The sequence below is a fragment of the Megalopta genalis genome, chromosome 2 (assembly GCF_051020955.1).
Source record: "Megalopta genalis isolate 19385.01 chromosome 2, iyMegGena1_principal, whole genome shotgun sequence".
NCBI classification, from domain to species: domain Eukaryota; kingdom Metazoa; phylum Arthropoda; class Insecta; order Hymenoptera; family Halictidae; genus Megalopta; species Megalopta genalis.
In genome coordinates, this window is record NC_135014.1 from 3,166,874 (window position 1) to 3,179,780 (window position 12,907).

Here is a 12,907-nt window from a genome sequence, read left to right on the forward strand (position 1 = left end):
TTCAATCTCATTCTTATTCTTATTCTGAACACGAGAACAGCGCTAGACCATTTTATTCAGTGCAGTCAGTAAGACCGACCAGACGGACACGTGACCGAATAAACGTTTTAATGGCGGCGAAGCCGGGCCAGAAAATCCTGTAAAGCGTTTTCGGTCCGTAATCCATCATTCGGAGACAATCGTGTGCCCGACCGGCGCGAGACTGCGGCGTCTCGTAAAAACAAAGAACGAACGCGCGCGCGAGCGGACGAGCACCGATGAAGGAAAAGCTATAGGATCATCAGGATTTTACCGTTAGCACCTTCGGTGCAGGAGAGGGTCGACGGAAAAAAGATTCACTGGAATCAACCTAGAAACCTACTTCACCGCGGAATACGTACCGCTCAGTGAAAACGAGTACGAGCGTTCATCTTTTTACGGTCGGGTATCGCGATCCGAGAGAAGTGAAACTCGTAGCGGCCGCAGCCGCAGCCGCAGCCGCAGCCGCAGTGCCAGGTTTTTCTCGTTTCGCTACAAGTTAATCCGCCGAATCGGCCGTCCGACGAGAAAATTCTGAACTATTTTTCCCTCCCCGATCGTCCATTTTATATTCCGCGTTCTTTCTTCCTGCGGAAGCGAGTCTCATCATTCCTCCTCTCTTCTTCAGGAACGGCGGATAATCTCTTATTTTGCACGGCGATCTCCCACGCAGCGATCATAAAAGACAAATGATCGCGAAGTTAGAGACCGGTTTCTATGTTTACGATTCTACAAACTGGACGCATCGATGTTCGTCAATTTTGCAACGTCTGCAAAATTCGTAATGCATAATTCATTCACTGGTAGTCGATACGTGTGCTATTGGTTTATCAATATTTCAACGAGAATAATTATAAATTAACTTTTCTGGATTATACGTGCAGACTTTTGCTCGCGTCCGACCCGTTCGTATCGAGTACGAGGATAAGAACGATCAAAAAATCGAAATAATTTCTCAAAGAAACAATCGAACAATATACATATAATTTTGTCGCAAAATTATAGTATTTCCGGGAAATAACGGGTTCCTGAGGTCATTTGAAGTAACTTTGTCCTCAGCGAAAATGTTCTACGAGGCTTCGTTTACGAGTTATTAACGAAAAACAGTGACCAATGGGAGGCAAGCTCGCTTGGCGCTAGGCGGCCGAGCCAATAAAACGGGACTGGGGTTCGCGCGCTCGTTGGCTCGGCCGCCGCGCGCTTCAGCTGCGCTCGCTTCTCATTGGTCAGCGTTTTTCATCGATAACTCGTAAACGAAGCCTCGGAGAAAATTGTTATAAAGGAAAAAGTTGCTTCGAATCACCTCAGGAACCCATCACTTCCCGGAAGTACCATAATTTTGGAACACCATGTACATCCACAACATGAAAACGGAGAGAACGTTCAATACGATCGAATCGAAAACAAAAACAGTATTTTTTAAAAATTCCTCCGCAAACAACCGAAACGCTGCACTTCATTTTCATCGTTCTATCCCAACAAAAACCCAAACACACGCACCAGTAATATAAAATGAAACGCCACAGCTCTTAAATATACAATTTCAATTGTCATACATTTCTCCCCGCTTTTTCTACGGAAAAACCGACCACCGCGTGTACGTCGACCCGGTGAAACGACCGTCCGAAAAACCAGCGGCCGATCGTCCAGAGATTTCGCTTAACGACCGGCCAGAATGACGACGGAGAGCCCGGTTTCGTCCGAAGGTTTCATTAAATCCTCGCGACTCGAAACCCGCGGAACTTTGGAACAGTTTCGCCCGCACCCTCTCGGCCAAGTGGCTTCGTTAAACGCTCCCGCGGTGGACGAGGGAGGAGGAGGGCTCATTGTGTATTCGGCGCGGAAAGGGTCGTGTCCCCGTTCGAACGGCCGAAACCGATTCGTTGGCCGAGCATTCGATAATTTGGTATACTTCGTTTAGCATCGCAGAGAGAAAGAAAGTTCCGGCTGGTCGACGCGGCGAGGGCGAGGGAAGGGTGCGGGTCGGAGGAGCCTCGTGCGTCGGAAGGGTTCGCGGGACTCGAATAATCGATGGAAGATGGGATTGTCGAGATCGATTTGACCTTGAGAAGTGCGCGACGCGGATTTACGCTCGCGCGAACCGTTTCGCGCGCGTGCACGCGCCCCCCTGTCGCTGCCAATTATTCTGTTTATTCCGGTACGTCGATTCGAGCGTTCCTCTCGTCCGAGCTCTCTCTCGCTTTTACCTGTCCGTCATCCAATCTCTCGTGATGCGCCTAAAGTCGCATTCGGTGCGCAGCGTCGGCGTCGCCGTCGACGGTGGTGGCGGCGGCGGGGGTGGCGGTGGCGAGGTTACGTAAAAAGAGATTTCGTAAATCGTCTCGACGACGCCCTGACGGAACGACGCCGCCGCCGCGCTATTCGTCTCCCCCCCGCGAACTATCGACAACTATATTTGCGATTCGATGTGCGTTGCGAATTCGCGGACACGTACCGTAAAGAGGACCGGACCGCGGCCGCCCGTCAGTCGGGCTAATTTTCAATCGCGGGCCGGAAGACAGCAACAACCCGCTCAAACCGGCGTTGCTCGGTCGCTCTCGGAACGAGCGGAAATTAAAAGTGGGCCGCCGCGAGCAGCTGACAACGGTCTTTGCCGAACGTGTAGCGATATCGCACAGCGCAGATTTTACCGAAGCCTCTGTCTGTAACCCGTGCATTAGTTCTCGTCGGCGAGGAACAGGGGAGCCCTTTGAATCGCCTGCGACAGTTTGATGAGGTAAAGATCGCTAGGTCGGTCCCGATGTCCCTTCGGGCCTCGAAGTTTCCTCGAGAAATAATGCAGATTTCGAGCGAGCCTGTCGAGAGAGGCGAATCGGGTTTAACGTCGTGTCGCGATAATCGCTGCCGATGTCTCTTCTCGCTTCTCCGCGTTAGCTTTGTAAAAACGGGACAGATTTCGAGCGACCCGCGGTGAAACGGAACAACTATTTTCGTGGACGTCGTCGGCCGATCGGCGAAATTTTCTGCCGCAGCTTCGGTAAATTTTTGGCGAGCGATCACGAGGAAATACAGCGCGAGGAAACGCGAGAAATGAAAGGGGAAATGGAGAATTGCTAATAGCAGCTAATTTGTCTATTTATACATATATTAGATTACTATATTACTATATATATAATATTAGATTAGATTAGATTAGATATATATTATTAATTTATATTATTATATTATATATAATATATTATATAAGTAATCACACAGTATATTAATATATTATTATATTATATTATTAAATTAGTAATCATTATATTAGTATATTATATATTATATTATTATATTAGTAATCAGTATATTAGTATATTATTATATTAGTAATCATTATAATAGTATATTATATATTAGTAATTATTATAATATTAGATTACTACATATATTAGATTTACTTTATATTGATCGCAGCTATTAGCAGCTAATTCCTCCACTTCTTAAAACCTTACCACTAACGGGGGTGACGTTAGGTATTTTAGACCTCGGGCGGTTTTGAGCAAAACTCTAAATCATTGATTGAATTATGGTAATATCGAATGCAATGGATTTTTATTATGCACAGTTGTTAAACGATGAAATTTAACCGAAGCGAGAACATTTATTTTCCACGAATTCGTCGGCACAAGCTTGTCGTGGCATTGCCATGTATGTAGTGGTGGTGTACCTGCGCGAAATCTGATTGGTGCAAGCACGAACTTTAGGGATGAGTCTATAATCGCACTCCACCGTGCAGATACACTCGCTTAGCACCGCGAGAAGCGGCTAAGTCGAGCGATTGTCGAGTCGAATTCGATGGGCAAACAGAATACGCCAGATAATTCGCAACCTACTTAGGTGTCATTGTTCGTGGATTCCGGATGGTAAGCCGTGTGTCTAGGAGGAATTTTATCCCAAAGTTTCGTCATTGCAGGCGTATTGCAACCCCGCGCCCGCGATGCTCTGCCGCAGCCGTCTGCAATGCCGTCGAAATAATAACTTGCGATCTTATTAATTTCGACGGAAACTATTCCAATTAGCGGGCGGAATTGAACCTTGACGGACGGTTTTAGGCACGGTGCCTGAGACCCACGGAAACTACGAGATGTGTTTGGTCACTCTAAAGTGTATACCAAAAAGAGGATAACCGGGATAGCATGGCAGTATGCCGGATCGTGGTGGAGATGGGGTGACCCTGACACGGCTCCGAATGTTATGATTCAATAAAAAAGAATCTCTTCCGCCGGTTAGATCCTCCGCATTTGCTACGAAGTATCCACTGCTTGGGCCCCACTAGCCTCTAACGTTTAACGTTTTGTTTATGCTTCCGTCCAGAGATAGTAAAATTACATTGTTTCGACGTAAAACGACACATAGCTGTTCTAATTCAGTACTGACACATTTTCAAAAAATCGTGATTTAGAAATATATATATTTTTATTATATTTATTTATATTTGTATATTTTATTTTAGTTTAGTTTATTTTATTTCATTTTAGTTTATTTTATTTCATTTTAGTTTATTTTATTTTACTTTATTTTACTTTATTTCATTTTATTTTAGTTTATTTTATTCCATTTTATTTTACTTTATTTCATTTTATTTTATTTTACTTTATTTTACTTTATTTTACTTTATTTTATTTTATTTTACTTTATTTTACTTTATTTCATTTTATTCCATTTTATTTTACTTTATTTTATTTTATTTCATTATTTTCGGGAAGCAAATTATTATAGGAAAATAAAACTTTAAACGCCTTTTTCTTCAAACATCATTATTTAGACATATCTCAGCATTGAATTAGAGCAGCGACATCTGTAAGGTGAAAATTGACGCTGAAAGATGCAACAGCAAAGACAGCATTTCAATCGGCGCCAATTATCTTCTCGTCTGCCGTGTTCCGAGTTCTCGTTACTATTTCTTTTTCTTTTCGTTTTACGAGAACCGCAATACGTTCCCTGAATGTTGACCTAGACATTTCTATTTACGAGCATTCCAGGTCCCTCTATGCAGATGCATTAAATGACGGAAGCTCTTGTTCGAGACGCGCACGTTCGAGACTGTCTGTTTCGTTTGGCATCGGCACAAAAGCCGCCGTGCCAAAAAGCAAAGGGAGAGAGAACTCGTCTTTGTTTGACGCTGGGCGAAATCATTCGAATATCCCAGTCGGGAACCGATCACGCGCGCGCGCGACTAGCGCCACCGATAAATTTAAAAGACGCCTTGTCGCGCGGTGCTCGTCGCGCGAACCTTTTGTTTTTCTTTCGTTTTACCTTCGACGGGTATTAAACGATCTGATCGATCCGACGAAACGCTTTTACGTACGTTCGAACAAGCTTGATGCCACTTTAAAAAAAAACGCGTATCGATTTTTGACAAAACACTCGCGAGAGGAATGCACAATGATTTTAGAATCAGAAATGATCATGTTGTTCGTGCAGAGAACAATGATTTCATTTATACTCGTATAAAATAAATATATTATGTTTATCGACGACGGTCAATTTTGCGCGGCAATTTGAAATTCGGCGGTTTCGAGAACGAACGGATTTTAAATCGATGGTCTGTTAAATATCGGATCTTCTGATTTCATAGAAAATATAGATAGACTCTAAACTGTCTATAAGAATTGTTATTGTAGACAGACATAATGTTTGTCTTGGCTCGCGCATAGTTCGCTTGAACTCTCGTTCTTAGGATCTGCGAAAGTGTATGTATTTATTGAATTGCGTTTTATTAACCAATTGATCGGCCGATGATTGCGAAATAGATTACTAGGATTTTCTAGAACATTTCGCAATGATGTCTATGCCGTGTGCACGTGTGTGTACGTGTGTGCATGCGAGGGTGTGTGTAGAGAGGTTTAGCTGCAATCGATTGTAGTCGAGCCTCGAGATGTCGACTAATGTCATTATGACAACGCAGGTCCGCAGCTATTTGCGTGGTCGGACGAATCGTTTTTTCTCGGCGAGCAGAACTTTGTGCGTGCTGTGTTCGTAATGAATTGTCGCGGAAGCGTATTGGCGCAGTCGTTCGAAATTTCGCAGGTAACGAAATATTGTTTGCTCGGTGGAGAAAATTTGATTCTAGGAAATTGGCGCAACATCACATTTGGCACGTGTGGACGATGCACAATAAACCGATTGTTCCGCTGGTACAAACAGAACAGAAATATCCGAGAATGTCCGAAAATAGATACACAGCTATACGCTGCAACTTCTTATTTATATTTCTGTAGTATGTTCGGTAAAATGTTTCATGGGTACCGACTTAACCTTTCTTTTGTGCTTAGACAGTAGAAGCGGCGGCGGGTCGCTTTGTGCGAGAAGCATGGGCGTAGAAATGCAAATTGCTGAATGATTAGAATGCGGAACGTGTGTTTATCACAAACGGGGCAGACGTTTCTGCAATTAACTAACTATACTTTTGTTTCTGTTACAGTTTCCTGGTGAGTGCATCCTCACATACATGGAGTTTCAGCTGGATAGTGCAGAATACTGCCAGGCTCAACACAAATAGAGAGACGCGCCCAACCATCCTAGAACCTGCTAGGTATTGTTAAAGGGGAAGCAAGGAGGAATTATCTTTAATCAGGCAAAAACAAAAAAAAAAGAAACAAATTGGATATTATTGGGATCATTGCCTCAAAGTCCGAAAATCATCAGTTAGTCATCACGCAAGGCATAGAGAAATTAAATAGAATCAATTATTAATTTACATTATTAAATGCAAGCATCGTAGTTACTGAGCGCACCTGATCCAGGCGCACCCAGTGCCAAATAGGTGAGTGCCGATAATATCATGGATCTTCTGGATCTTATCGACGAAAGCTTATACGATGAAATTTTGTTCCAGATAATCTTCCGAATCATAGTCAAGGATCCCAAGTGGGAATCAATCGCATATCAACAACGCCTAATGTAACGTAGCCCTCACTTTTTCAGCGAAATTCGCACCCCAACAACCCTTCTCGAGGTCTACATGTGAACCCACTGTTCTGTCCTCTGTAAAAAAATAACAAAGTATTCAATTAGTTAAATGAGAAACAACTCGATAAGACTGACATCTATGGGCTAAGTTGTCAAATCCGATCTTTGTTGCTTCGTATAGTGTGGCACATTACAAATACAAAAAGAAACCGTGTCGTACAAAATCATTAAAAAGAGTTAGAACAATACAAAAAAAGGAGTCAGGAGTATACCAGTTGTTGTCCAGGAGGAAATGAGCAACATGAGGGTGAAGGACATCAGGCCGGCGCCCGCCGAAATCGAATACAAAAACATGAAGTTCCTCATCACTGATCGGCCCAATGATCAGACCATTCATACATTCATCCAAGTAAGTTTATATTTATTCGCCTCTTAATAAACATCAAGGAATCGTATAGATTGGCGCTAACGAGTCTGTGTTGTTTTGATAGGAACTGAAGAAGCACAATGTGAAAGAAGTAGTGAGGGTCTGCGAACCAACATACAAGATCGAGGAACTTAGAGGAGAAGGGATTAATGTCATAGACTTGGTTTTCGATGATGGCACATTTCCACCTAACGAAGTAAATATAAACCTTGCAACTTTCTGAAACCATGTTTCATATGTCAGTCTATGTGCTTACAAGTGAATCTAAATTTCAGGTCGTCGATGAATGGTTCGAATTGCTGAAGAATCGGTTCCGCGAGTCCCCAGACGCATGTGTAGCAGTACATTGCGTTGCGGGACTTGGCAGAGCACCAGTGTTAGTAGCACTTGCTCTGATTGAACTGGGACTAAAGTATGAAGATGCAGTTGCATTAATCAGAGAGTGAGTGAAGATTCATTGTTTACAAGTATTCTACTGGTACATAATGCAAGGGAGACATCTTAATCTGTGTGTGTTTGTTTAGGAAAAGACGAGGTGCCATCAACGCAAAGCAGCTGGCCTATCTTGAAAAATATCGTCCCAAATCTCGGCTGAAGCTCAAAAATGGACAAAAGAACTCCTGCTGCGTCCAATAGATTAAAACGATTTCTTTGAAAAAAAGTTACTAATTCATACTGATTGGTATACCTAATTGTATAGGTTTTCATGCCTGGTAACAAGAGACATACTGTACCGACTCTGTTCTGAAAGGCTTATCAATGGAAATGCAACCAAATTACTTCTTGAACAATTTGAAAAATCATATTTCACACCATCAAATTCATTATCAGGATCAGTAATCGATTTAAGAGAGAAGCAGAACTACTTGGAATGATTTGTCACTTTTCATTTACGAAAGTTTTTGTATTTATTTTTGATACTAAATTAAGATAAAATGCTGTGTGTGTGTGTAGATCAGGAAGAAGAAGCCTTTCGTGCTTGATAAAGTTAGTAGCGAATTCGAATGGATCTGATTACCTGTATATTAAAAAAACTGGATCAACTTATGCATTGTACATCATACTCGGTGCCTCGTTCAAGGCTGTTACGTACAACAAATTTTCGAAGCCTGCATTTACTTGGTCCTAGAAAATTATAATATTCAATATGTTACCAATCATTTTATGAATATTAGTTGATGCGTTATTTATACGAAATATGTTAGGGATTATTGAGAGAAAACGAAAACGCATTAAATTTTCATCATTTCTTGTAAAAATGGTTCCTTTGATACTATTGTATCCAGCTGTTGTAAAACGTAGCTTTTTAGAGAAATTAGTGCAATGAAAACTTACGTTTTTCCAGAACGGTTGAATACAGGAAATATTTAAGTGTCTTATCGAGAACAATTTTTAAAACCAGAACAAATAAAAAGACAAGATCTGTACACAAGCCTTTTTTTTACAAATAATGAGATAAATCATATTTATTGAAGGAGTATGTATCATACAACACTCAACAAAGTGTGGTTTGTACAATAGTGATATATTATTTTTATTCGAGGGAATGTGATTGATATAACAATCTATTCACTTTAATTTGTAAATGTATTCGATCCGATTTATTAACTGGTGTGCACACGATAATGCAAATATTCTGTGGACATTGTTCTTTGTTTTTGACGGGTAACATAAAATTGGTGTTTAACCTGAATATGATGCATGAGCGACTAGTATTGAAGTGCAGCATATATTTTGAGACACTTATCACAATTATAAAACGAAAAGCGTGAAATTTGTATAAAAATTGAATATAAAATAAAGAAAAATTTCGTAAAGGTATATTCGATAATTTAAAGAAACGAACGCTAATGGCTAGATTCTTTTTTCCTTTTTTTTTTTTTATTTATAGAGGTAAAACGAGAGGGAGAAACATAGTGTTGCATTTCCAGTGGCATGCCGAATTGATGGGTATTGTTCTTAACTCTTATTGGACTTGGAATCTACGTTAAAACTTCAGTAACGAATATTGCGAAGCAAAATGAACTAATTACAACTCCAGAGTTATATATCACTTTTATCGTAGCTTAACGGCAATTTCACCAAAATTCTTTTAAACATCCACTTTTATTCGATAAATTTTAGAAGCTGCATACGCGTTTTGTGTGAAGCGTCTCCGTGATTCTATTTCCAGCGATTTTGGTAAAATTGTCGGTGATGCTGTACGCCACACTAAACTGTGTTCAAAAGATAGAAGAAGAATGAGAGAGAGAGAGAGAAAAAAAAAGAAAATTCGCTCCTAAAATAATGAATTGTAATACTTGCATCATTTCATGTGTCTGCCGATTTGACGTGAATGTACGTTTTCCGCATGTATATTACCGTGAATACGTGAATTGTGTTTTTCCGTTTCTCGGGTTTAGCCGATACTGTGTACAAGAGTGTTGTTTTCTTTCGTTTTCCATGGATGATTAGTATGTAAGGATATTCCAAATGACACTTTTTCTACGAAACTCTGCGAACGAACTTAAATTAGTCAACGTATTATTCATGCATAATTTTTCACAGTAAACCAAGAGTACATTCACCGTGATCGCAGACTCGAAATGAAATTCGAAACCTGGTACAGCTCCTTTTTTGTAATATTTAAACAAAAAAAAAAACTGCAATATTTTTTACCAGAGGATGGGACGAGGGACATTCGTAAAAAAAGTAAAATTATCGAGCCTTAGATCCGAAATCGAATAACTTTTTACCGTTCGATTCTTTCTTTTGTTTTTCCTTAGTTCAATTCAAATACTGTTAACTATTACGGTTATCATTGATCAGTAATGTGTTTTCCCTTCTATTTTCTTAGCCCATTTAAAAAAAAAAGTTAGATATCATCGGTATATTTACTTTACACTTGTAGCATTCATGGAGGGGGGGAAAAATGTTATCAACGAATCTTTGTTTTTCTTTTCATTATCGTTCAATTCGGAACTTATTTCTTTTTCTTTCGCACGCGTCGATTCACTTCTTCAAGGAACGTGTACATTGCTACTACACCCGGTGTAACTATGTGTTCCGAGTGAACATTTTTTATCTGTGATACATTTTTTGCGAATCAAAAACGAACTTAAAGGAAATTGGAAACAATTGCGCTTCGTCTGGACCCTGCATCTTTGAATTTTAATCAATGAGCATTCGTAGATCTCGTTTAAAATTGTATGTAAAAATGCGTTCTAATCTGAACATGTTTACATGTTGTATCGGGGAAAGGGAAGTAAAAATTTATCTACTCGAAGAATTGAATCGAAATACCGTCGAATTTTATTTGATTTTTAACAGAAAAAAATATAAGATCTATTACAAACACAATGTATGAAATATTATAGGTTTAATTGCCATTCTTTTATAATGGCAATTGCGGTGATCGTTTTCGTACGATGTTTTGTACTTTACGTTTAAAGGAAAACAAGCTATTAACTCATATGAATACCGCGAGCAAGAACGATTTAGGTAGCAAAAAATCCTCTATTTTGAGCCGACGTAATAAAAAAAATAAAATAAAACGAAAAAATGATAAAAGGGAAACACAGTCTCCTATCAAATTGATTAAGAAAAAAAAAAGAAAAGAAAGAAATTTAACGAGTTAGAGCAATTTAAACACAAATTACTATTATTATATATTTAATTTGTTAATGTAATTTCCTACCTATCGCTGTATTAATGGCATATTGATTAAATTGAATGAATTTTGTTATATTGTAAAACGTCAGTAATGAAATAAAAAAGAATGGAAGTCGTTTTGTGAAGAAGCAACGTCCACTTATATATCTGATGTGTTGCCGGAATAAAAAAAGATTTCTACATAACTAATCCATTTTTTGTATACACAACATTGCTTCTTATTTGTTTAACTTCTTAGAAGAGAAATATCTTTCTCCTTCCCTTCGTAAATACTCAGCATCTGGATCGCGAAAACGTGGAGGTCCAAAGGGATCAAATCTAGCGTAAGGTGGAACCGCGCCCCTACAGTGTGGTAATATGTAATAATTAGAAAATATATAATTCAGAAAAATTAGTATACGTTAACTTACGGTGGTAGCCTCCCTGGAACTCCTAAGCCTGGTCTGCCCGCTAAACCGTCGCGTAAAGGAAATGGATCGAAGATCATACCACCGCCTTCACGAGCTAGAGGATTTAGGTCTCTTTCACCTATATTTCCTGCATGCGGAGCGCTATAAGAATTTAAATAACTACTAATATTAATTGAAATAGATAAAAAAAAAATGTTGAGACATATTATGCAAAATTAATGAATCACAGAAAGTGAAAAGGGGAGAATGATAGCAATTATACCAAGCGTACTCACAGGATCGATTATACTTGCTAGACGCGAAGACTAACTTTGATTCTTTGAATTCTATGAAGAATTGGTTTCTGCATTTGGAAATAGCTGTTCAAGATTTCAAAATGTCCAATTATGTCGGCCAAAATTCAATCATTGTTATTCAAATTCTGCAAAGATGTACTGTTATTTATCCATTCGATACAACTCAATATTATCCTGGTCGTGCTCGTATTGGCAGTCCTTGCCTTAATGGAATCACTATATTACTATCTCTGCTCTCTGTTGATGTTTGAGTAGAAGTATTAGCTGTTGTATTTGCAGCATTATCAGACATTATTGGATTCAGCAGATCGGTTTGAATAACTTGTATAACAGTTTGGTATGAAGGTATTAGAGATTCCAATGGTCCACGAAGATCTGTTACAGTTTGATTAATTTCAAATTGAATATTGGATACTCTTTGGTCTCCGGTTCTCTGTAAAATAAAAAGAATTATGATCTTGTTGTATAGAGTCTGTTACATAACAAAATAGCTTTTGCACAGCATTCTTTTACATTACCAATAAATTTAGAAGTAAATCTTCATCAGACTTTATGCCATGCAGTATATATAACTTTTTATCCTTTACGTAACGTAAAGCATAATAAGATTCTTTGCTCCATTCTGCTGGAAGTAATTCTGATCCTTTTTCAGTTTCATTATATGCTTTCTAAAAAAAAAAAACAAGTATTTTAGAATAACAAAACACTATATGATTAATTTATTATAAATTCATTTAATTAATATGAGATCGTTACTATGTTGTATAAAATTACAATTTTTTTGTATAGTTTACGGGATTTGTCATACGAAAATAAATACAAATTCTTTATAGGTTAGGTATTATCACATTATTTGTCAATCGAATGTGTTGATTGCGTACTAATTATGATGCCGGTATTGCGTGATGTACCATACTAACACTTTTTATTTACTTACTGAATCGCCTAAGCCGATACACCTGAACGAATTTTTTATAAAATACCAATGAACGAATAAAATTAGGACATCCTCTTTTTTCGATACCTGGCTGTCGTATAACGACTGAAAAACTTCAAAGCCAAACGTAGAGTTGACATCAACCATTTTCTCCGTGAATGACAGGCGTGTTTCAAACTTTACAATTCATGCCACCGACGGACCGACATCTGAATGGTGATTCAGTTTCCGGAACCAGATTCAATGATTTGGT

At 39.1% G+C, this 12,907-nt stretch overlaps 2 protein-coding genes across 12 annotated transcripts in view; one reads left to right on the top strand and one right to left on the bottom strand.

Moving 5' to 3' along the window:
• Window positions 1–11,196, top strand: part of LOC117217738 (PRL-1 phosphatase) — a 95,779-nt gene extending 84,583 nt beyond the window's left edge. For 2 of the 4 annotated variants that reach the window (XM_076528699.1, XM_033465559.2), the window contains exons 2-6: window positions 6,446–6,787; window positions 6,860–7,342; window positions 7,425–7,556; window positions 7,636–7,802; window positions 7,885–11,196. In XM_076528699.1, the coding sequence (XP_076384814.1) occupies window positions 7,226–7,342; window positions 7,425–7,556; window positions 7,636–7,802; window positions 7,885–7,996 (528 nt within the window). In that variant the 5' untranslated portion in view covers window positions 6,446–6,787; window positions 6,860–7,225 and the 3' untranslated portion in view covers window positions 7,997–11,196. Of the gene's footprint in view, window positions 1–2,524; window positions 2,756–5,906; window positions 6,052–6,445; window positions 6,788–6,859; window positions 7,343–7,424; window positions 7,557–7,635; window positions 7,803–7,884 lie in introns of those variants that run through there. The other 2 variants (XM_033465560.2, XM_033465561.2) reach the window with 2 other exon arrangements.
• LOC117217739 (proteasome inhibitor PI31 subunit-like) lies at window positions 10,629–12,891 on the bottom strand. Of its 8 annotated transcripts, XM_076528697.1 has the most exons (6): window positions 12,655–12,855; window positions 12,236–12,385; window positions 11,921–12,150; window positions 11,732–11,842; window positions 11,422–11,562; window positions 10,629–11,353 (listed from the first exon to the last, which is right to left on the bottom strand). In XM_076528697.1, exons 1-4 carry the CDS (start codon window positions 12,799–12,801, stop codon window positions 11,836–11,838), a joined length of 534 nt encoding a protein of 177 aa, XP_076384812.1. In that variant the 5' UTR covers window positions 12,802–12,855; the 3' UTR covers window positions 10,629–11,353; window positions 11,422–11,562; window positions 11,732–11,835. The 8 variants fall into 8 exon arrangements, with proteins under 8 accessions (XP_076384812.1, XP_076384810.1, XP_076384809.1 ...); XM_076528695.1 differs by lacking the exon at window positions 11,732–11,842 and having other exon boundaries at window positions 11,857–12,150; window positions 12,655–12,857; XM_076528694.1 differs by having other exon boundaries at window positions 11,732–12,150; window positions 12,655–12,856.
• Between the last annotated feature and the right edge of the window lie 16 nt (window positions 12,892–12,907).

Coding starts and splice junctions, on each gene's coding strand:
- LOC117217739 (XM_076528695.1), bottom strand. CDS start 12,801: ATGGTTGATGTCAACTCTACGTTTGGCTTTGAAGTTTTTCAGTCGTTA. Junction 12,386..12,654: donor GTATCGGCTTAGGCGATTCA/GTAAGTAAATAA, acceptor TTTTTTTTTTAG/AAAGCATATAATGAAACTGA. Junction 12,151..12,235: donor ATTTACTTCTAAATTTATTG/GTAATGTAAAAG, acceptor TTTATTTTACAG/AGAACCGGAGACCAAAGAGT.